General features: G+C 37.8%; 1 protein-coding gene across 2 annotated transcripts in view; it reads left to right on the plus strand.

Annotated features, from left to right (window-relative positions):
- The window catches only part of MYOM1 (myomesin 1), a 117,838-nt gene that overhangs the window by 1,595 nt on the left and 91,093 nt on the right, over nt 1-25,150 (plus strand). For both annotated transcript variants that reach the window (XM_070452703.1, XM_020908315.2), the window contains exons 2-5: nt 3,271-3,595; nt 18,991-19,128; nt 22,282-22,513; nt 23,313-23,470. In XM_070452703.1, the coding sequence (XP_070308804.1) occupies nt 3,297-3,595; nt 18,991-19,128; nt 22,282-22,513; nt 23,313-23,470 (827 nt within the window). In that variant the 5' untranslated portion in view covers nt 3,271-3,296. The remainder of the gene's footprint in view (nt 1-3,270; nt 3,596-18,990; nt 19,129-22,281; nt 22,514-23,312; nt 23,471-25,150) is intronic.

Consider the following 25,150-nt stretch of genomic DNA (forward strand, 5'->3'; position numbering starts at 1 on the left):
TCCCAAATTATTTTCAGGGAAAAAAAACCCCACAGGTTTTAAAGGAATGGAAGACAACCAAACCATCTTCCCTCCCAACGCACTCTAGCTATCATGTGTTGGGGGATAATCCTCACTTACTTAATGAAGAGAAGGTAGTTGTACCTTCGTTCCAGAGGTCAGAGCTGTGACAACCAGCTCCACTGACATAATGTCAAAGCCTGTTTACTTGCAATGTATCATCTGTGTGCTTGGAATATTCAGTACTTTTAAAAGTAAATATATTGGGGGGAAAATAGAAATAAAGAGAATGGAAAATAGAATTGAGGCATGACATTTAAAGATTTTATTTTGTGAAAATTAGCAGCATTTCAAATTATTTGGGTTCTGAATTTAGCTTATAACATAATACACAAGAAGGTCATTCATTGTTTATTTGGACATCATTCAAATAACATTTGCTGTGTTGCAGTATACTATGTATCATTACACAAATTTACCAAATATCTTTATAAATGCCTAATGTTATATACTTCTATATTAATATAGTCTACACTTTTTCCTATAAAAATTTGTCTAATAATTATTCATTATACCTGATCATTATTCATATATTTTAAAATAGAAGATAGCAGTCTATTTAAGGGTTGAAGCAAAAGTTGTTTGCTAGTAGCTATTTTTTTCCTCCTGGGAAATGCCATGTAGACTGATATCTTCCATGAGCCTTAACATAAATATTTCTGGAGTGAAGTTTGCTGGATTTTCTTCTTTAGGGAATACATGCCTACTTTTCACTTCAAATAAAAAGATTTTAAGCTTGACAAAAAAAAAATGTAGCAAGTTTAGAAGGATTCAGTCCTCATTTAGAATTTTTTTAAAGATTTGAAAAATTGATTACAACTAATTTTACATGTAAAAAGTTTAGGATATGCACAGAAGCATTAAAGATAAAAGGGAGTGGCTTTCATAAAACTATGACTTCATCCAGGGTTATCAGTATGACTGATAGGCTCCTGTCAGTGGACAGGTTTCTAAAGAAAGATAATGCAATCTGAAGTCTCCCCTCTCTATGCTAAGCAAACCTATCTTTGATTTTCAAAAGAACTGTTAGCTCAAATTCACAATGCAAACTGCTACACTGCTGACTGACTTTCTTGCTTCTTTAATATAGGAAGACTAGGAGGCTTTATATTCTTAATGGAATTTTTCTGGCTTGACACCATACTTTTTGAAGCATTTGTGAGATTTGAGAGGGCTTGTTACATGGCAATATGAGCATAGGACTTTCATTCTCTCTTTTTTTCTCTTTTGGCATTGTATACCATCTGTCTGCTGGTGAGTCCCAAATGTAGGTTTCCATCCTGGACTTTTACCCTGTATTCCTGAGTCACATGTCTAACATCCCACCTTATCTCTCCACTTGGGTGTCTAGCAGGTATCTCAAATGTAGAATGTCTCAAACCAGGTTCCTCTTCTTCCATCCCGAACTGCTGTTTTCTTACAATCCTGCTCATCTCAGTTCATAGCAGCTTTACTCTTCCAGTTACTCAGGCAAAGTCCTTGGAGCTGTCACTCACCTCTCTCTTTCTTTCATACCCTATTCCAGAACTTTCAGCAAATGCTATTGATTCTACCTACAAAACATGCAGAGTTGGATCCCTTCTCACACTTCACGGCTACCACTATAATCTTTAGCTTGGACTATCGCAGTGACCTTTATATAAATTTGCTAGGGCTGCCGTAACAAAGCACCAGAGACCAGGTGGTTTAAACAACAGAAACTTATCTTCTCACAATTCCAGAGGTTAGAAATCTGACATCAAAGAATCAGCTGGGTTGGTCTTTTCTGAGGCCTCTCTCCCTGGTTTGTAGATAGTCCGTCCTGTGTCTTCCCCCTGCATATGTACATATCTGTGTCCTGATTTCCTCTTCTTATAGCAATGGCAATCATGTCCTATTGGGTTAGAACCTATCCTAATCACCTCAATTTAAATTCATTTCTTCTGTAAAGATCCTATCTCCAAATCCAGTCACGAGGTTAGGACTTCAAATACGGGTTTGGGGAGATACAACTCAGTCCATGGCAGCCTTCTCATTGGCCTCCTGACTTTCACTCTTGTCCCTCAACAATCTATTCTCCGGCTCAGCAAGAGTGTTTCTCAGCTCAGAACCTTCCAGTGATTCCTTACTCCTTTCAGAAAAAAAGTCATAAGTCCTTACACTACCTGTCCGACACTACCCTCCTCCCTCCCCCGTCCCTGACATCATCTTCTGTACCTCTCCTTGCACCCTTTAACTCCTCGCAGCCTCACTGGCCTACTTGCCTGTCCTGAAGTACAACACAACAGGCAGGCTCACACCCCCTGGGCCTGTGCAGTCGCCTTCCATTCAGAATGCTTCTCCCATTCCAGGTATTCTCATGCTCAGGTGTTACCTTCATCCTCAGTCATCACCATTATCCCTGATGATGCTGCTTAAATGGTATCCCATTCCATGTTCCTGTTTTATTTTTCTCTGTAGCATTAAGCAGGTTCTAATCTACTCTACACTTTATTTTCTCTATTTGTCTATCACTTGCAGCAGAATATAAGGTTCTATATAGGGTTATCAGAGCAGGAATTTTGTTGTTTTGTTCATCTATCTCCTGGGCTGGAATAGTACTTGGCTCAGTGTAGGTGATCAGTAATTATTTGCTGAATAAAAAACCACATTGGCTGGACACAGGCTCTCCACTATTACCCAATCTCTCAGGTAAAGTCCCCATCAGAAGGAAATGCCAGAAAATTAGAAATATATATTATGAAAGCGGGCTTCCAGATGGTACAGTGATAAAGAATCTGCCTGCCAGTGCAGAAGAAACAGGAGACTCAGGTTCGATCCCTGGGTCAGGAAGATCCTCTGGAGAAGAAAATGACAACTCACTCCAGTATTCTTGCCTGGGAAATCCTATGGACAGAGGAGCCTGGTGGGCTACAGTTCAAGGGGTCGCAGAGAGTCAGACACGACAGAACATTTACATATATCCACTGAAATAGCACAGCAGAGAAAGTTTGTAAAGATCTCCTATGTATTTAAAAAGAAGGAGAAGGCAGCACAATGATAGAAGGGGGTACATTAGGGCTCTGAAGCAGGGAGTTAACTGAGTAAACAGCTAAACTAACCTTCACATCATTTTCCACTTACTCTTTGGAAGAAATAAAAGAGTAGTGATTTTCACCTACTGATTTAGATGACTTGTTCTGGAGAGTTAGTTCCTTAAGAGTTCACCCCAAACCTGTTGCTTTCTCACAGCTTGCCTGGATCCCTGGGGGCACACGATGTCTCTGCCGTTTTATCAGAAGCTTCACCAGCACTATGACCGCAGCTACCGCAGCAAGGACCTCAGCAGCACCATGAGCCAGTACCAGCAGGAGAAGAAAAGCTCGGCCATCTACACCCACGGCTCCACCGCCTACAGCAGCCGCTCCTCCGCTGCCCACCGCCAGGAGTCAGCGGCCTTCAGCCAGGCGTCCGCCGCATCCTACCAGCATCAGGCCTCCCGGGCCTCCGAGTTTGCCCTCTCCTCTGCAGCTGGTCACAAGGCGGTGTCGGCCTACGACTATGGCTACTCCCGCGGGTAGGTACCAAGCAGCCTTAAAACTTTGGGCAAAGCCGCGGCTCTCTGAATGCCCCACCCCCGCCTTACGCCCCAGGTTACTTTTTCCTTTCTTCTTGAGTCTGGCAGCCCTACCTTTAAACCAGGTGTGGAGCAAGGCCAAAACATGTGTTTGGGAGGCCTGGGACTTATGTCTTGGATTCCCCTTTCCCTTGCTTGCTTGAGTTTCACAAAGAGCTTCGCAGTCACCCTGGGGTGTCTTGGTTGAATTGCCAACTGTGATATTGCTAGAAGCACAGAAGTTTTGCCACAGGTTGTGTTCAACATTCAGCAGCAGAAGAGTTGGGAGATCTCATATCCGACACTCACAACTTTCAACTTAGATGAGAATAGGATTTAAAATTTACAGACCACAGGAACCCAAACTGCAGCAGAGATGTGTTCTATTCTTTCTGTATCTGAAAGCCGGCATCGAAGTTCCAAACTGTTATTCAAGCAGCAAATATTTTCTTTAGCCAGAGCATTTTATAAAAACATGGCCCTATCTCAGTCAGCCTAACAATACCAGGAACAAACCTATATTCTGAGAGAATTAGATTTATCAACCCATTGCCATGAGGGAGACCCCACACCAGAGGAAAAGAGAGACTTTCACAGACTCACAGGCTTCGAGAATAAGCTTATGGTTGCCCAAGAGGAGGATACGGGGAAGGATAAGGGGAGGATAAGGAGTTTGGGATGGACGTGTACACATTGCTATGTTTAAAGCATTAAAACAGATAGCCAACAAGGTCCTGCTATATAGCACATGGAACTCTACTCAATGTTATGTGGAAGCCTGGGTGGGAGGGAGATTAGGTGGGGAATGGATACGTGTATATGTATGGCTGAGTCCCTTTGCTGTTCACACAAAACTATCACAACAGTGTTAATCGGCTATACCCCAAAACAGATTTAAAAGTTGAAAAAAAGTAAAGAAAAAGAGGGTTTCAGCAGGATTCTAGGAAGAGTGGGATTTAGATGCAGGTCTGGTCTAAAAAGTGAATAAAAAAAAAAAAAAGTGAATCAGTGTCCTGTTGCTTTGGAAACAGTCAAGTTGAGATAAATGAGGACTGTTGTATCGAGAAATCTCTTAGATGGAGCCCAGCACATGGGCTGAGAACTGAACCTGCTTCTGAGGTCCTCCACACAAAGAGGCAATATCTCATTCTTCCTAATAAAATTTCAAACAATAAGCCTGCTTATAATCTTTGATATTGGAGAAGGAAGTTGCTCGGCGAGTCTTTGGTCACGCAGAAGAGGCTGTCAGAGCCCTCTACTGCAGCAGTGTCACTGGGAGAAGTGTTTCCTATGAACCCTGAGGTTGGCTTCTCTGCGTCTTGTTCCAGCCTGATGAATGCTGGCTGGATCCGTACTTTCTCAGTCCAAGCCAGTTTTTATTTTCTCAGTATCCCGAGCGAAATGTGTCGTGGGGATTAAAAAACACTTGCAAGATTCATGTGATTTTATTAAATGTCTATCTATAGTCCACAGAAAGAATTGTTGAACTTCCAAACGTAAGAATTCCTGGGCTGTGTGGTCAGTTACCAGCTGCTGCCTCAGATCTCCTCTGTCTGGCGTATATTGCATTATTTGCTATAAACAGATATTATTTTAAGTCTTATACAATTTAAGTCCACAAAATATCTGTCAGGGTAGCTTGGAGAGGTGTTTACTTCTAGGAATTAGAAAAGTGATTGAGGATGTAATACAGTGGTTTGTATGAACAGAAGTAAGGACTGGTTCTGAAGGCAGAAACTCCTGTATCCCTGTGGGTTAAACAGCACCTGATGAACAGCTGTGCTTTTGGGGGTGCGGTGCCGACCTCCTGGGAGCTTCTGCACATCCAATACCAAAGTCTCTGGAATTACCTGCAGTGTATGATGGCAACATTCTGAAATTCCACTTAAAATGGAATAGGATCGTTTTCCAATCCCACTTTCACGGGTTATGTGTGCCATGGGATATTCATAAGGACCTCGAATTGGCTGCAGATATGGAAATATTGTCAGGGAGGAGGTGAATTCATTTCTTTTGGCCCTTGTTTCAAGTGACCTGCTTTCCAAACAAAACAGGAATGGGCACCGTGCTATGTGATAGTACCACATGTTCTCCTGAAGAATGTTACATATGTTTAAGAATCTCACTTAGGAAAGCAGCTGTCTTGTAATAGAGACGATTATGTTTTAAATATCCATTTTCCTAGTCCATCTGTGCTGAATCTACAGAAAATGTAGAAAATGGGTGTTTTCATTACTGTACAATTTTTAAGCTAACTCATGTATACTTATTTCATTCCCCCAATGCTGTAGAGTCTATAGAGTTTTATGAATTTGTTATTTAAAGAGAGTTTTTTTCTTAAATTCTATTCCTAAATTCTTCTTTTAACCATATATACACCATTCATATTTATTTGCAGTCTGATAAATCATATCAAACATTAGTAATTGAACCTTTGAGCATCTTTGTATTTTATCCAGAAAACATTTGCTCTATTTTGTCTTTGGCAGACTTAGCCATATTAGTTATAAACAACCTCAGATAATAAACTTTCTGTAGGAAGTAGAACTGTAATTATTTCTATGGTCAGCCTCACATCTTGTTCCTTCTTGCTATTTAAGTGTTTATGTAGGTAGATAGGTATTTATTAATGGCTTAGTATGTTTGAACAACTCCACTTCTTAGTAGAAATGTGGACCTAAAAAGAAGAAAGGGAAGATGCCAATATTTTTTCCTTTGGATATTGCAATGTAAAAGAAAAGAAAGCTAACCTAATCTTGGGGGTATTTTAGTTTTTCTCTTTTTAGACCTAGAGCTAACAGGTGCAGATAATATTCTTTGAACATTTCAAAATCTTTATAATTCTTTCAGGTTGTATTTTTGATTTTTCAAAATGGAGCAACTTTTCCCTGCTAAATGAAATCTTTCTCTTGGGGTTGTGAAGAGTGTTGTTAATTAAAACTGGTGTGGAGTTGGAAATGCAGCTCTGTGGAATGTATGTGAACACTGGGCCTGATCCATTTTTAGCCTCTGCTTTGTAGTTAGATGTCCTGGTAGTAAAGTGGAAACTATGGAGATTTATATGTGCCCACAGCTTGGCTGACCTCAGTTAAATCTTAAGAACAATGGCTTGTTCAGTGTCACTGTGGTTTTAGCTCAGATCGGTTACCAACTGCATTCTGAGCCAAGAGTTGTAAATTAAATTCTGGAAGGCTTATTCTAAATGCCTTTGTTCTTAGTCACAGTGAGGAAAAAACTAAATTAAAGAAAGTGATTCAGGAAAACAAAAATGATATACGACTACTGTTTTATGTTAATAATTCACAAATACTATTAGAGATTAAAGGAGAAATGGTACTCATGACCACTTTGCAACCATTATGCAAGGGTTCTTAGCCTCTGTCTGTGAATAGGTTTCAACAGAGTTTTGTTTGATTTGAAATTATATGTAAGATGAGATTTTTTTTTTTTTTTTTTTTTTTGCTGAGAGAGACCCTAGCTTTCATCATGTTGTCAGAGAACTCTGTGACTCAACAAAGGTCACCACCAGTGCACTAGAAAATCTACATAAAAATATCAGACAGCCCAGTGTGTGAGCTGATGATTCCTTCCTAGGGCCAATATTACAGGGAATTAGGATGAAATAAGGCAGGTGTTTACAGGGACTGTGGTATATGGAAACCAGTGTTTTCAAAATCCTCTCTATTGAATAATATGGGAAGAAGAAAGAACTATTTTGTTATGCTTGATAAGTAGGAATGAATAACCTCCGGAGGACAACACAGCATATTTCTTGGATGATGGGTCTCTCAACCCTCTGAGGTTATGGTAGACACGTGATTGTCTGATTCTAAGCAGATTAAACTCCACCCCTTACAGTGCTTCCCTGGTGGCAGAAAAGAATCTGCCAGGAATGCAGGAGACCAGAGTTCAATCCCTGGGTTGGGAAGCTCCCCTGAAGAAGGAAATCGTAACCCACTTCAGTATTCTTGCCTGGGAAATTTCATGAACAGAGAAACCTGGTAGGCTACAGTTAAGGGGAATCGCAAAGAGTCCAATACAACTTAGCAACTAAATCAAGAGGAATTAATCAAGAGGGACTAAATCAAGAGCAACTAAATCAAGATATAGCCTCTTCTCTAAAGAAAGATTTAACTATCATACATAAGGAAAAGGCACCATAGTTCATGGATAGAAAATGTAGCATTCTGGGATTTGTCTTCCAGAACTTAAGTACCAAGAAAATGATGAGCCATATTACTTCCTATATGGTAGGAGAAAGTCTGGGGAAAATCCAAGGACAACAGAAAGCCAGTTACTATTTTATCCCCCTAGAAATGGGCCAGTTTGTTGTCAGTTTTAGTTCTTTAAAAGGCAACTGGTCTGTGTTCTGAATCCCCCAAACAAACCCTGAGTCCAAAGAGGGTAACATTCACTGTGCATCAATTTTCGACTCACTGCCATAAATCTGTGGCTTGTTTGCGAAGAGAGAACTAGAAGTAGCACCCCTGGTAATACCAGTTTTTCATACAATTGGCAGTTTGTCATAGCTCCATAGAACTGTGGAATGCTAAAGAAGGAAGAGACTAAAAGCTCATCTAATTCAAGTCCTTCCTTCCGCAGATAATGAGGCCCAGAAAGACAGGCTTCAACTCTCTGCTTCCTTTGTTATGTTCTACATTGAGAATACTATCCATCAGTCTCTTTTGCAGGCTAAATGCAAGTTTAGAGGATATAAGACGCCCCAAAATGGCATTAATCTTATTTAGGTAGGTGAATCAGGCTGTGAGAAGGAAGACATGTCCCCTTAAGGAGTAGGAATAGAGTGAGTGGCCAAAGGCGGAGGAAGGGCCACGCAGTCACCTCCCGGTGCCCAGAGGTGAAACGGTAGCTCCGTTCACTGCTGGCCAAGCAGTGAGTGTAATGGAGCCTCCCTGCGGAGATCCCCAAGCTCTGAGAGCCCAAGGGAACCAGTGCTGCAGACTTGACCTTTTCCAAACCAGCCTTTCTGGGTGAAACAGGAGAAAGCAGGAGCACCTCAAATGAGGATCCATCTAATAGTTGATAAGTGCTCAGTGCTCAGTCCCTCAGTCATGTCCAAGTCTTTACGACCCCATCCACTAGCCTCCTCTGTCCATGGGATTTTCCAGGCAAGAATACTGGAGTGGGTTGCCTTGCCCTCCTCCAGGGGATCTTCCCAACCCAAGGATCTAACCCAGATCTCCCTCATTGCATGTGAGTTCTTTACCGTCTGAGCCACCAGGGAAGCCCATATACAGCAGTGCCAAGTTGTAAATGTATATAGAGAGGCAGTTTTACAGGAAAAAATGGTAGAATAATAAAAATGAGTTCAGCTCTATTGTGGCCACTCAGTAAAGTCTAATGGCAACGTATAGATAAGTCAGCATTGAAAATGGAGCTTCTGTTTTCAAGCTTTTGCAAACACCTCTGTGTCATGCTGGGATGACCTACCCATCTTTCAATGTCCAGCTCTTCCACAAAGGCTTCCCTGATAGTGGCAGATAGAAATTGTCTCCAAGCCTGTAAATTCAACTTTTGTTTGCTCTGCTCTTTCTGCTTATCTGCCTGCCTGCCTTCTGTCTTTCCATCCTTTCTCCTTTGATTGACATAATACAACGCATCAGGCTGATAGCATTTGCAACCCTACTGGACAGTAAAGGTCTCAGAAAGCAAGTCTTTAATATGTAATCTTCATATCCCCCTCCCACACCAGTATCAAGCATAGAATTGTGCACACAGAGGATAAAAAATAAGTTTTCTGTTGAATAAATGAAATTATTATGGAAAGTTAAGGCTTTCTGTTTGAAATCTACTTTCTCTTGCACTTTTTAAAATATCAGCTTGTCTGTGTAGTAAGTTTATGTTTAACATTACAAAAAACAACTTAACTCTTTTCCAAAGCAATTATATCATTTTACATTCCCATACCAAGGTACAAGGATTCCAGCTTATCCACCTTAGTTATTTTCTATCATTTTTTACAGCCTGTCTTTTAGGTATGTGGTGGAGTCTCACTGTGGTTCTAGCTTGCACTTACTTAATAGCTAATGATGTTGACCATCTTTTTAATGTGTTTGGTAGCCATTTGTGTACTTCATTGGTGAAATGCTTGTTCAAATCTTTTGCCCATTTTTAAATTGGATTTTTTTTTCTGCTTATTATTGAGTTGTCAGAGTTATTTAAATATTTTGTATATAATTCCTTTCTTAGATATATGTTCGGAAATACTTCCTCTCACTTCTGTGCCTTGCCTTTTCATTCTTTTAACGGTGTCCTTCAGATACCAGAACATTTACATTTTGATGAAGTTCGATTTGTCATTTTTTTCCTTTTTGTCATGCTATTGGTGTTATGTCTAAGCATAATTTGGCTTATTCAACATCATTATCGTTGTTGTTGTTAAGTCACCAAGTCATATCTGACTCTTCATGACCCCTGGATTACAGCACACCAGGCTTCCCTGTCCTTTACAATCTCCTGGAGTTTGCTCAAACTCATGTACTTTGAGTTGATGATGCCATCCAACCGTCTCATCCTCTGTCACCCCTTTCACCTCCTGCCCTCAATCTTTCCCAGCATCAAGGTCTTTTCCAATCAGTCAGCTCTTCGCATCAGGTAGCCAGAGTATCGGAGCTTCATAGAGTTTCTTTTTTTTCTAAGAGTTTTATAATTTTAGCTTTACATTTAGAAATATCCATTTTGAATTTTTTTTTTTTTGGTATGTGATGTTAAGTTCTAAATTCATCCCTTCATATATAGATAGACTGTTGTCACCATTTGTTGAAAAGACTATCCTTTCCCCCTTAAATCATTTAGCTTCTTTATCAAAAATAACTTGACCATGTATGGCTGAGTCCCCTCACTGTTCACCTGAAACTATCACATTGTTAATTGACTATATCCCAATAAAAATAAAAAGTTTTAAAATAATAATAAAGAAAAAGAGCTTTGAAAAAAAAGAAAAAGAGATTTGAAAAGAAAAATATCAATTGACTGTAAATAAAAAGGTTTATTTACAGATTCTCAATTCTGTTGCATTGATCCATATGCCTGTCCTTAGGCCAGTACCACACTTTCCTAACTATTGTTGCTTTATAAAAAGTTTTGAAATTGGTGGATTAAGTTCTCAAACTGAGTTCCTCTTTTAAAAAAAAATTTTTGCCTATGTGGTTCCTTCATATTCCCATATAAATTTTAAGATCACCTTGTCAGTTTCTACAAAGAGAAAAGTCTTCTGGTAATTTGATAAAAATTATGTTGAAAACATAAATCAGTTTTGGAAAATATGCCATTTTAACAGTGTGGACTCTTTCAATCCATGAACATGGATATTTATTTATTTAGATTTTTGTTTCACTTATCATATAATGTTTTGTAATCTGCAGTGTAAAGTCTTGTACTTTTATGTTAAAATTGTTCCTATTAAATATTTTATTCTTTTTGATAGAATTGTGAGTGGAGTTGTCTTAATTTTATTTTTTCATTGTTCACTGCTAATAAACAGAAGTGTAATTGATTTTTGTGCTTTGATTCTATATCCTGTGACCTTGCTGAACTCATTTATTAGCATTAGCATTTGTGTGTATGTATATTTCTTAGCATTTTCTATATACACGATTATATCATCTGTAACTAAAGTTAGACTTGCTTTCCAATTTTTCAGTTTAACTAATTGCCTCGACTATTCTTCGCTGTGCTGTAAACTTCAGTACAATATTGAGTAGAAGTGGCAACAGCAAGCATCATAGCCTTGTTCCCCATCTTAAAAAGAAAGGATTTAGATTTTTACTATTAGATATGATACTAGTTATAGATTTTTCATAAATGGCCTTTATCAGATTGAGGAAGTTCCCTTCTATTCCTATTTAGTTGAGAGTTTTTAACATGCAAGAAAGCTGAATTTTGTCAAAATTTTTTTGTACCTATTGAGATGATAATGTGGTTTTTGTTCTTTATTCTATTAATATGGTGTATTACACTAGTTGATTTTAAGATATTAAATCAACCTTGCATCCCTGGGCTAAATTCTGCTTGGTTTTATATGTTGCTGGATTCAGTTTACTGATATTTTGTGAAGGATTTTTGTGCCTATGTGTGTGAGGGATATTGGTTTGTAGGTTTTTTAAAAAATATAATGTCTTTGGCTTTGATATCAGGTAGTACTGGCCTTATAGAAAAAGATGGGAGTGTTTCCTTCTCTTATGTTTTTTAAAAAACATGGAAATTATTGGTTTGTTTCTTCCTTAAATAGTTCATGTAATTTGTCAATGAAACCATTTAGGCCTGGGCTATCCATTGTGCATGGATTTAAAATATATATATATATATTTATTTGGCTGCATTGGGTCTTAGTTGTGGCACATGGGGTCTCTAGTATGTGGGATTAGTTGCTCCACAGCATGTGGGATCTTAGTTCCCTGACCAGGGATGGAATCTGGGCCCCCTGCATTGCAAGGAGGATTCTTAACCCCTGGACCAGCAGCAAAGTCCTTGTGCATAGATAAATTACTAATTCAATTTCCTTATTTGTTATTAAGCTGCTATGATTTTTAATTCTTCTTGAGTTAGTTTTGGTCATTTAAATCTTTATGGGATTTTTTCCATTTCATTTAAGTCATCTAATTTTTTGGCATAAATGCATTTATCATGTTTCCTTATGATATATGAGAGATTTGCTTTAGCATTTCTTGTAAGGCAGATCTGCTAGCAATGAATTCTCTATCTTTGTCAATGTCTTTACTTTGTTTTCAGTTTTGAGTAGTGGTTTTGCTGGATATAAAATTCTTGATTTAGTTTTCCCCACAGCACTTAAATATGTCATAGGAATGTCTTCTGGGATGTATAGTTTCTGATGTGAAATCAGTCATTAATACCTTGTTCCCTTATATGTGATGAATCATTTTACTCTTGCTACTTTCCAGTTTTCTCTCTGGCTTTGGCTTTCAACAGTTTGACTATGATATGTCTACATGTGTATCTCTTTGGGAATATCATACTTGGGTTTGTTGAGCATCTTGGATTCACAGAGTACTATTTTTACACAAATTTGGGGAATTTTAAGCCATTATTTCTTCAAATATCTTTTCCTGCCCTTTCTCTCTTTCTCCTCTTTCTGATACTACCATTACTCATATAGTGGTATATTTGATGTTGTCTGACAACATATTTTTTCTTCATCCTTTTTCTGTTTTTTTAGATTAGTTTCTATCTTCAGCTTACCTGATTATTTTATTCTTTTATATAAAATCTTTTGGGTCCCTTTAATAACTTTTTCATTTAAGTTATTGTACTTTTAAACTCCAGAATATCCATTTGACCTTATTTTACAATTCCTATCTTTTTGTTGACATTCTTTCTTTTTGAGTCATTATTATAATACTTTCTTTTAATTATTTAAACATGGTTTCCTTAATTAGCCTTTGAATATAGTTTCTTTATTTTGAATATATTTCTAATTACTGTTTTGAAGTCTTTGTCTGCTAAATCCAATATCAGGGTGCACTTGGAGACAATTTTTATTTACTGCTTTTTTTCTTCTAGCGTGCTTCACACTTTCCTATTTCTTGTCACGTCTCATAATTTTTTTGTTGTTGAAAATGGGGCATAATAGATAACATATTGTAATAATTCTGGATTCTGAATTTTCCCCAAATGTGTTGCTGCTGTGTTTTAATTACTTGCCTAAACACGTTTATAGACTCTGTTTACCTAACACTGTTACTGCTGATGTCTTTGTTTAGTGTTTTAAAAAATTATTGTTCTTATTTTTAAGCCTGAATTCATAGGGATCACTTGGTATTTGCATAGATTAATGACCAATCAATGAATGGTCAGACGTCTGTGCTCAAACATCTCAAGACAGTAAAGCTTCCATCCTCTGGCAATAGCTCTGTGTGTCTGGGTGTGTGTGTTGGGGAGCATATTTGAAGTCCAGGTCAGTTTGAAATGTGTATGCCCTGGATTTGTTTGTCTCTAGACTCCCTTGTCTCTTCTCTGCACACACAGGCTCACACACAGTCAGCCAATCATATGTGGATGACCTGAGTCCTTTCCAGTTTTTTCCATTCAAGCACATGGAGAGAGCTTATGAAGGCCCCCTTGGTGGTCTTATTTTTCAAATCTTCCTGTTATATCGCTGACTGATGTGCCCATCTGCTGCTTGTTCCAGCCATGACTGTATCTGAAGACTGACTGAGCAGCTGTACTTCCCTTGTTTGTTTGCAACTTAGGTGGCTAGTGTTACTTACAGTGTTGCTGGTTGTGGAGGTTTATCATGCTCTGCTCCAAATCAGCCCCTCTGACAGTGAATATTAAAAATTTCTCACCTTTTCCCACCTTAGTAGAGGTACTTTATAGATTGAGCTGGGGGTGGGGATGGGAAAGAACTAGGTAAGCATGTCACACAGACTCCTACTATTCAGACTTGAAGCTCAGTATCTTTCCATCAAGAGCCAGCCACCTGTCGGTGTAGTGTGTGCCTGTGCTTGATTTTCAGAGGCCTGAATGGGTTGGTTTTGACAATTGTATCCAGTTTTATCACGGTTTTTTTAGAGAGAGGACCTGCTGAACTACTCACTCCACCATACTGGAAGTCCGACCTCTGCATTGGTCTTTCTTACTAGCTCCTCAGCTGATTCTGATGTGAAGTCAGGGTTGAGAATCACAGAGATAGGGTATGGTTACCGGAGGTTGAATCTTGATTTCACCTCATTCAATAAACCCTTATTGAACACTATCAGGCACTGGACACAGTGCTGAAGATATAAATGTAACTTTTAGGCCATCCCTCTCCTTGAATAGTCACAGGAGTGGGACAGATAGAGAAGAAAATCAGTAATGTAATATAATCATGAGCATATGTGGGTGGGTAGTGCTGGGTTTGGGAGCAGTGTCAGCAAAAGATAAAGCCTACAGCCCATCATTTTTTTCTAGAACATGCTGATAAATTGTCATAATTTTTCCAGAAAGTAATATAGCCATTAAGTAGATCCATACTTAAATATAAGCAGGCATAGTTACTCATCCTGAGGAACTAGGACAATTTTTCACAATTATGTGATGATTATAAACATGACTTTGAAGAACTAGCTTTTGACTTCATGTAAAGTTTAATGAGCTTATTAATGCTTTATTTCTAATTGGACTGTGATGATTTCATAACCTCTATGTTCTGTGCTGTGCTTACTCAGTTGCATTTGACTTTTTGTGAGATGTGAATAAATTTAGGAATAGTTAATCAACATCAGAGTCATTATGGGCAGTGTGACATGTTGTTGTGGTTTCCGAAGTGGGGAGTCCATGAAGGCAAGCCAAGGAAATGTAGGAAGATATATTAGCGCTTCTGTAGTTAAAAAAATTAAATTTGGCCCTGAACATTTTTTTATTGGTTGAAATTTCACAAAGTGAGAATATTTATTCAGCAGTATATGTATAAAATTTATAAATAGACAGACATATATAGGTGACATGATCAAATATGTTTGGATCGAGAAGACTCAGACACAAAGTTGAAGGCCACTGGTATAGAGGAAAGAGCACTAACCTATGTGGGTGCTGGTCCTAGTTCACCTACCAACTTGCCAGGTAAACTTGGGCAAGTTACAAAGACACTCTAGGTCTTCATCTATAAAGCAAGGAGGGTGGTGTAAAGGTCCCTGAGATCTCTTCCAGTTCAGTGATTCTATAGTAGTTTTGTTCTTGTTTTTCCTGTCGAGAATAATTGTGAAGTTGTACAAGTAGAAGGTTATGTTGTTGTTCAGTATTTGAACTATCAGTGCAAGTTTATTTCTGAGTCCCTGGAACATTTCTAGAGAGAGCTTTCTCCTGGGCTATATCCCTTCTCTGGGGTGCTGCTGGTCATAGATGTGATGATGTCAAACAAACCGTGACATATCCTTAAATTCTACTAACTTTAGGCATATTAACAGAGGACATACCACAATTAGTAGTGGAGTACAGGTAGATGTACCTAGACACAGTTACAGATGCGTGGGTACATGTGCACACACAAATCAATCCTTACCTATAGTTTCAAAGCTTACCTTAGTTTCAGGGACTTCCCAGGTGGCTCAGTGGTAGAGAATGCACCTGCCAATACAGGAGACACGGGTTTGATCTCTGGGTCATGAAGATCCCCTGCATACGGAAATGACAACCTACTCCAGTATTCTTGCCTGGGAAGTCCCGTGGACAGAGGTGCCTGGAGGGCTACAGTTCATAGACTCGCAGAGTCAGACACGACTCAGCAACTAAACACAGTAGCTTATTTTCACTGCCTTCGTAATTTGAAATTCAGAAAGAATCAAGATTTAAGACGTAAAGAACATTAAATATAGTTTTAATAGTTAAAAGACCACATTGATCCATACATATCAAACTTAAAAAGTGTCTACTCAGAAACTGGCTTTTGAGACAGAATTATATTCAAAATTTAGATGCAACTAAAAGCCCAAGAGGTTAGCAAGCCTTTATTTAGCTCTTTGATGTAACTTCAAAGAAATTCAAATTTAAAAAAGAAATTTAAATTTTACATTTTCTATTGAACTCCTTTAAAAACATTATTTGACTTTAAAATTTGATAGAGTAAGATGTTAGGTTTCCATGTTCTTGGGTCATAACAAAAGAAACAATTGATGGCTTTTCTTCACATAATTAGTTACACAATTATTGCATAGTCAGTTTCTTAAAATTTCATCTGATTGAGTTTTGTTTGTTAATTTTGATAAATGACTTAACATTTCCAAATAGTCTGTTAGCACAGTATTTTGACTTTTAATCCTAAATACACTCTTTTTGTTAGCTTGAAGAAACTTTAGAGAGCATAGCAAATGTTTGATATCTTCTAAGTACTTTGGATTTTCTAAATAATACTATGTAATATATAAAATCACAGTACTTTTATGAAGTCTTTTGTTCCAAATGAAATATGACATAAAAACTAATGATAGTCCCATAAATCTTTACTATAAAGTTCAACTATTAAAAATTGTCTGCTGTGATTTACCTGTGAGAATAGAATAATCACATTCTGGCATATTGTATGCAACAAATGCTTCGTTGAAAGATTTATCTTAAAGGAAAAAAATGACTGAAAAAAAAGGAACAACAATACAACAAAAAGAATGACAAATCATGACTTTTATTTTTTAATTGAAGGATAATTGATTTACAGAATTTTGTTGTTTCTGTCAAACAGCATGAATCAACTGTAGTTATATATATGTCCCCTTTTAATATAAGCAAACATTGAAAATATGCTCATGAGGATATGAATGTAGACAGTAGAATGAAAATAAATAGTAAAAAGAGCAAAAACAGAGAAATGAGAAAAATTAGAAAATGCAAATGTTCTATAAATAGAAAAAAAGCTCAAACTCCATAATTAATTTCATTTTGTACAGTAATGGAATTAAAGGAGTGATGGAAAATACCATTTTAAACTTAGACCTGTATTAGCACAGCCTGTACTTTGTAACTCACTAAGGGTTTAGAATGCAATCATTTTGCTGTTGCTTGGAACAGCCACCTAGGAACAAATTTCACTGAGCCTTCCAACTGGTAACCAATCCACAAGCTTGAATTCAAGGTTCTAACCTTTAGTATTAATGCTGATCATAGAATAAGAGCTACATATTCACCCTGGGGGAGGGGCAGTTAGTGGGGGAGGGAGAGGTTTGTTATTTCCATGCTATCCCTCCACTCCAGGAATTAAAGTCTGTAGCCCACCCTATACTCCCAGGCCCAGAACCACTGTACTCCCAGGGCTTCCCAGAAGCCCAAGAGTTCTGTGTTGCTTGCTTAGCAGAGGATAAGTTTATTTGCATTATTGTGTATCCATTTAGTACTATGTCTATGCACTGCCTTCTTTTGATCTAAGTAATCCCTGCTTTTCGTAATGTTTTTTAAAGATTGAGAAACAATCAAGGTTTGGACTCTTTGGAAGGTTTTTTTCTGTTTTAACCAGGCAGCTTGGTTTTTCCATGCCACACCATTCACATGCTTCATTTTCTTTTCAAATTTTCTTGACAGTAGGGACCTTTTAAAAAATATACATTTATTTTATTTTTAATTGGAGGGTAATTGCTTTACAATATTGTGATGGTTTCTGCCATGCATCAACATGAGTCGGCCATCGGTATATATCCCCTCTCTCTTGAACCTCCCTCCTGCCTCCTTCCCCACCCCAACCCTCTAGGTTGTCACAGAGCACTAGCCTTGGGTTCCTTGCATCATACAGCAAACTCCCCTGGCTATCTACTTTACATATAGTAGCAAATATATTTCAATGCTATTCTCTCAAATCATCCCACCTTCTCCTTTCCCCACTGTCCAAAATTCTGTCCATTATGTCTGTGTGTCCTTTGCTATCCTGCACATAGGGTCATTCCTACCATCTTTCTAGATTCCATGTACTAGAGATCTTTTTAATATTAATTTTCAGTTTCAGAATCAATTCAAGTCTATATAAAAATTGCAAGGGTCATACAGAGTTTCTGTACGATTTCTTATTGTGACTTTCTATCATTACAATGGAGACTTTTAAGCTGAGTCCATGGATCGACTTCAGAGATTTCATGAACTCCTGAAATTTATGCCGAATTCTGCATTTGAATTAAAATGCATTTCATTTCATCCGAGAACTATATAAAGATTATACTTTTAATGTCATCAATCCTTTTCTCTAGGTGCAATCTCAGCTGTCTTGTTTTCCACTCTAACACATTTTTTGCTTTATTAGAACAATAGCTGCCTCCAAGCAACACGTGCACCAGTATGCATGGGTGGATTTTTGTGTGTACTACAGCATTATCAAAAGGTTCTTTATCAAATCTGTAATTTTCCGAGTCACTTGATGCTGTGTGTTCATCTAAAATATATTAATTCTGTTGTTTAATGAGCTCAGTGTTCTTTCAAATGGAGTCTACTACCTTATACAAAAACCTCAAGTTCAACCTCAAGGCCCTGAATTGCCTGGGCTCTCCATACAGAAAACTTGCTTTATTTTTGTTTATCAATCCTCTGAAAGCATTTGCATGCACAATGTATCCAAACCATTCATGTAGGCTGCCTACATTTCCAACATAAATTTAACAGCAAAGGGTATTCGGAAATATTACCAAAGCACAGCTGCTTCCCCCTGAAACTTTAATGAGAAAAAGCCATGAAATTACTACAGACCTATTTTTCTTATGTCTGGATAGACTGCATTATGTGAGGTCATTTTCACTCTATTTTAGTTCTAAAGATAGAAGATAATTATGACATTAGCCATCTAGGAGTCTATGCAACACTCCTAAATTTAAAACTTTAAAAAATTTTTTAAATTATTGACTAACATTAGTGTGTTTTTTTGTCAGACTTACAGATTCCAGTCTGATGTTAGGTTATTCATCCAAGTTGAGCCCCCAAACAAAGAGAGCCAAGAAGAGCCTTCTCTCTGGAGAGGAGAAAGAAAATCTGCCAAGTGACTACATGGTGCCTATTTTCTCAGGACGGTATGTATGGATTCTCTCCCTGGATCTGATTTTTAGAAAGTGGAGAGGGACTTCCCTGGTGGAACTATTTAAAATTAAGACTTCACACTCCCAATGCAGAGGGCAGGGGTTTGATCCCTGGTCAAGGGACTAAATCTCACATGCCACAACTACGAGTTTGCATGCCACAGTGAAGATCGGGGATCCTGCATACTGCAACTAAGACCCAGTGCAGACAAGTTAATGAATTAATTAATTATTTTAAAAAAGAAGTGGGGAATAAATGTTTTCAGGTAGTAATAGTAATATCAGCTATGATTTATTGAGCATTTACTTTGTACTGGTTGAGAAAGGTCTGAGGAACCTTGGAACTGTACACAGTGGGAGATGAGATCATTGTAAAAATGTTTGCCATCACATAGGATGGCTATATGACCACAAAGATTGATTAGAGACTTATTTCTAATTATGTAACTAGTTGAAACTAGAAGCAAAGTATTGGATGCTAGTGATTGGACACTATATACAGGTGCTATAGTTAGGGCACAAAGAAAGGTTAAAACTATAAAGTATTGGGTAAACTAAAAGAAAAAAATCAAATGATATATTTAGGTAGATTGGTTGCCAGTGTGGTTTTAATTATTATTCATTAGGAAGAAAAAAATCCTTAGAAATGTAGACTAACTAAAAGCATTGCACCATAGCTTGAATGCCTGGCTTATATTTGTTAAATATAAAATAGATTACTATTTATTTTGAGATAAAATTCAAACAAAGTAATCACTAAATCTCAAGTCTGTGTAATGCCAAATTTCTGTTTATAATATAAACATTTTTGAATGATAATATATACAAAGAAATCTTGAAAGGAGACTTGTCTAAGACACCAAATTAAAGTTTAACAGAAACTTTCTGAGCCTTCCCTGTTTTTTTTCCTTTGAATGGAGATTATTCACAAAGCTAATGTGATGTTCAAAACGAGGTCGCCCTCTCCGGGCAAAAGCTATCTGGAAAATCAGTAGGAAATAACTTGGCTGTGATTTTTGGTGACCTACTTCTGTTTCCCTGCATTTTCTCTTCCCATTGCTTTTTGATGGTTCCTTTCCCAATTGCTTCAGAGGCTGATGTCATAATTGCTGCAAACCTACTTAGGAAAGGGATAAACAATATTCTATTTTTAGCTTTTTATTTTATATCTTTGATTTTTTATATCTGATTTTTTAAACTGAACTTTACAGACAAACAGGCTTATATTGTGAAGTATGCTTGTCTAGACTCAGCTTCTTCACAGTTGGTTTAATAGCACTCATATTCCTTTCAGGAGATGATTAGGTTGGAGGAGAAAAATATTTAATTTTGTGCTTTAAAAAAAAAATCATTTAAAAGTCATGTCAGCTTAGCATTAACCTATATGGCACGACTCTCCACCTGTGTGGGCACAAAATGAAATTTCTCACTCTCTCCAGCTTCTTCCTGCGCTTTTCCCACTAAACCATTTTGTCCCCTCCAGACCAGTCTCAAAAATTTATTTACAGAATAAGCCATGATAAATGAAATTTTTAATAAAAAATTTATATTCTAGGTTTTATTTCCAGTTTTTCTTCATTTTTTATATGGAGCCATCTCCTATATCCTATTACTATGAAGATAACACTTCTTAATGATGTTCACAGTATTAACATCTAAGAGGACAGGAAAGTAATGAACATTTGTTGAGTACCTGTTGTTTGCTGGAAATCACTGTAAGTGCATTATATATGAACCATCCTTCTAAGTCCTCCATTCAGCCCTGGAGAGGTATTGGTGTGTCAATTTTTTGCACAAGGAAATCAAGACACTTGTAATGGTTGAGCTAAGAGTCCCACTAGGGCTGGCAAATGCAAATATAGTACATTTTTGGAGAATACGATTTCTTCTGGACGGCACTTGAAAATTCCACTTCTTACAGTCTAGGTAGGGCTTCCCAGGTGACCCTAGTGGTAAAGATCCCAGCTATCAATGCAGGAGACATAAAAGACATGGGTTTGATCCCTGGTTAGGAAGATCCCCTGAAGGAGGGCACAGCAACCCACTCCAATATTCTTGCCTGGACAGAGGAGCCTGGTTGGCTATAGCCCATAGGGTCGCAGAGAGTCAAAGACGACTGAAGCGACTTAGCACACATGCACAGTCTAAGTAGAGCTAACTTTATGTCAGCAACACGTTTTAAATTGAGACAGAGGATTGGAAAGGTTTTAAATTTATTTGAAACTTTCAGGAGTGTGTTTTTGATGTTAGCATCATATTCTTGCTCTTATACCCAGATTATAGCAGGGTTATCACTGACATACACATATGCACTTACTTAAAGGCAAATGGCCCTGCTGTTCTGGGTCAAAAATATGTTTTAAGTGTACTTAAATTAGTGAGTTTTCCTAATTGCAGTTGCCACCCACCCCCCCATCCCCAACACCTGTGTCCTGTGGCATATGGGATCTTCCCAGACCAGGGGTCAAACCCATGTCCCCTGCATTGGCAGGCTGATTCTTATCCACTGTACCACCAGGGAAGTCCCTCATAACCTTTATTATTTTGGAAAGGAAACCCGCTAGGCATAAGGATCACACATACATTTATAGCTTATTTATGTGTGCAGCAGCTCTGGGCAATGCATTCCATCATCTGAGTTACAGAATCCAGATCAAGCGCATTAGTCATAAATCAGAAACCCAGTCACACAACTGTCTGTCATTTTACAATGCTGTCTTTTCTAGATGGAAGTTATAAATTAATATTTTATTACAGACTAAACTGTGTTTAAACACACTAAGGAAACCAAAGAAATGATGTTGCTCAAGTTAGCTTACTTCTCTGGGCCTTGTTACCATATGTCTAAAGTAGAAAGGATACAGTTTACTTCAAAGGGTTGTTGTGGGGGAAAATGAGATAATTTATGCAAAAAGCACTTGGCAGAGCACCCTGGCCATAATAGGTATTACTATTGTCATTATCATTTGTTAAGGTGACGATCACATCCATGTGTGAAGAGTTAGCTCCTATGGGCCAGTGTGTTGTATGTCAGGTTCTACTTGGGCACAGTGTACATCTGAGGTCTGGTGCTTTGAACTTGGCAAAATTGGGCCATCTTATCACTAACATCCACAATAGCCATATTTTGTTGTTATTTTATTTTAGCCAAGTGCATGTCAGTGGAATTACAGATACGGAAGAGCAAAGAATTAAAGAAGCTGCTGCTTACATAGCCCAGAGGAATCTCCTTGCTAGTGAGGAAGGCATAACAGCCAGCAAGCAGTCCTCAGTATCTAAGCAGTCCATGTCCACGCTTCACCAAGAAGAGGCCTTTGAGAAGAAGTCAAGGAAAGTTGCCATTCGAGAAAAGGCAGAACATCTGTCACTGAAAAAAACGGTAAGAAAAGACAATTTAACGTAACTTGGAAAAGTGTAAGTGCCACCACGACATATAAAATGGGTTTCCCTGGTGGATCAAATGGTAAAGAATCTGCCTGCAATGCAGGAGACCTGGGTTCAATCCCTGGGTTGGGAAGATCCCCTGGAGGAGGGCATGGCAACCCACTCCAGTATTCTTGCCTGGAGAATCCTGTGGACAGAGAAGCTAATAAGGACCTACTCTAGAGCACAGGGAACCCTACGTAATACTCTGTAATGATCTACGTGGGAAGAGAATCTAAGAGTGTTTACATGTATCTGTATAACTGATTCACTTTGCTGTGCACAGCAACTAATACAGCATTGTAAATCAACTCTACTGCCGAAAAAATCCATCTTAACAAAGTAGAAATGCATGCAGCATGTGCATGTGTGTAATATAGACTAATTAGTTTCAAATGAAGAAATGTGTGGTCTTGTGGAGAAACAACTAAGAAAAAAGGGGAAAAGACATCAAAATGTGCAGTTCAAAGAAAGACAGACTTTATAGTTTTAAATTCTGTGAAATTTTAGGTTCTACAGAAATTAAAGTTCTTGAGAACCTTAAGAAATCCACCTTTGGAAAGTACAATATGTTGTTGCTCAGGCTTAGAATGTTAAAAATTAAGTGATATGTCTATTTTTTTAAAGGGATGAGGGGAATTCGTTTGCTCCAAATACCAGAGTAAGACTCCAAATGAAAAAATGATCATTTTGATTTCTACATTTCATTTTTGTAGCACGTTACTTTGATTTCATGTCTTGATAATTTTTTTCAGTTAGAAGAAACCGAGGCATTTCATAAAAAGTTGAATGAAGATAATCTTCTCCATGCTCCTGAATTTGTCATTAAACCTCGTTCTCATACTGTTTGGGAGAAAGAAAATGTAAAATTACACTGCTCTATAGCTGGCTGGCCAGAACCTCGTGTCACATGGTACGCTACCTTTTTGAAAGCTTCTCATAGAATTGATTACCCAAAGTTAATTTTAAATCCTGTGAACACATGTGGATTTATGAACATGCAAGAGTCAGTGAAAGCATCTGTAAGTTCGAGTAACTTTTTTTAAATAGTGAAGAAAGAATACATGCATGGAAGGAAGAATGATTTTGCATCCATTATAATTTATTATGATACTTTATAATATTCTTATACAAATGGGTCTTTATCTTACATAAAGTGTTAAAATTTAGTCAGCATATTTATTTGGTAACATTTTGTGATGAAAACAATGCCACCTTTTAGAGAAATAAAGCCCAGAGGGCTTCATCTCTAGTCTTCATGTGAGCTGAGGTCCTAGTTTCTAAAGCCAAACAAGGACGGGGAGCTGTTTCTAATATGAGGTCTGAAGAAACTTTCATTCCATAAAGAAGAAGCTCCCCTTCTTCCCGTCCATTATATATCCTATTGCAATTGTCAGTGACTTGGTAACCCCTAAAATCAGAACTCATGTGGCATGAATGTCTGCCATGGAGAGTGGGAATCTGAAGAGGATTGTAAACCAGTTTTAAAAGGTGTTTTCTGCCTTATTCTACAATGTGGGTATTTTGCATGCTGCTTTCTTACCCTTGGGAGTGTGGTAAATGCCCTGTGTCCCAGTATAAACACTGCAGAGAATGGTACTGTTGCCCACAGGGCACCAGCTCCTTCTCCCTTTTCTGTCATTTCTGATGTTGTTTGGACACCTGGCTTACATAATGGAGACTGACAAGATAAACCCTTACCTAAGGTTGTTCTTAAGGAGCAAGTGGTGAGTTTTGGTTTTTTTTAATTCACCTATAATATCAACCTGCCTGTGATCAAATTGGATTTACATACAGTTTTTCTTGTACATAAACTTTTACAAACTTTTCCCAGGGTTCTTGAGTTTGAAAGTGAGAGAATGAAAAACAAAGCCAGTTCTGTATTACCAAGACAATATTTTATAGTAAACAAAGATGAGAAGTGTGAGAACATATTTAAATGAAAATGAAGTTAAAAAAAAAATCAATTTCCAAGCTTTAGAAGTATGAGTATACTATAGTAAGCTGGGCTTCCCTGGTGGCTCAGTTGGTAAAGAATCCACCTGCAATGCGGGAGACCTGGGTTCGATCCCTGTGTTGGGAAGATCGCTTGGAGAAGGAAATGGCAACCCACTCCAGTATCCTGGACTAAGTCCATGAGGTTAGAAAGAGCTGGACACGACTGACAAACATAGTAAGCTAGGAATCCATTCATCTTTACCCCCTGCCTTTTTCTCTGCCTATTGGGTTGTGTAGATTGGCGTATAAAAGGGACATTTCCTCTTAAAAACTGATTACTTTCTACCTCAGAAAAAATTCAAACTTCCCTGTAGAAATTCATAAAGAGGGACTTCCCCAGCAGTCCAGTGATTAAGACTCTGCCTTCCAATACAGGGAATGTGGGTTCGATCCCTGGTTGAGGAGCTAAGATCCCAGAAGTTGTGTGGTGTGCCAAAAAAAAAAAAAAAAAAAGAGAATACATAAAGAATAACAAATTTTTAGCTCTGAGAAATATTACTTGATGAGTAAAAAATTCCTCATGTTTCATGAATTAAAATATACTACCGGTAAATGAATAATTGGAGTCTTTAAGTAGATATATTTATTACACAGT

This window comes from Odocoileus virginianus, chromosome 22 (genome assembly GCF_023699985.2).
Source record: "Odocoileus virginianus isolate 20LAN1187 ecotype Illinois chromosome 22, Ovbor_1.2, whole genome shotgun sequence".
Lineage (NCBI taxonomy): Eukaryota > Metazoa > Chordata > Mammalia > Artiodactyla > Cervidae > Odocoileus > Odocoileus virginianus.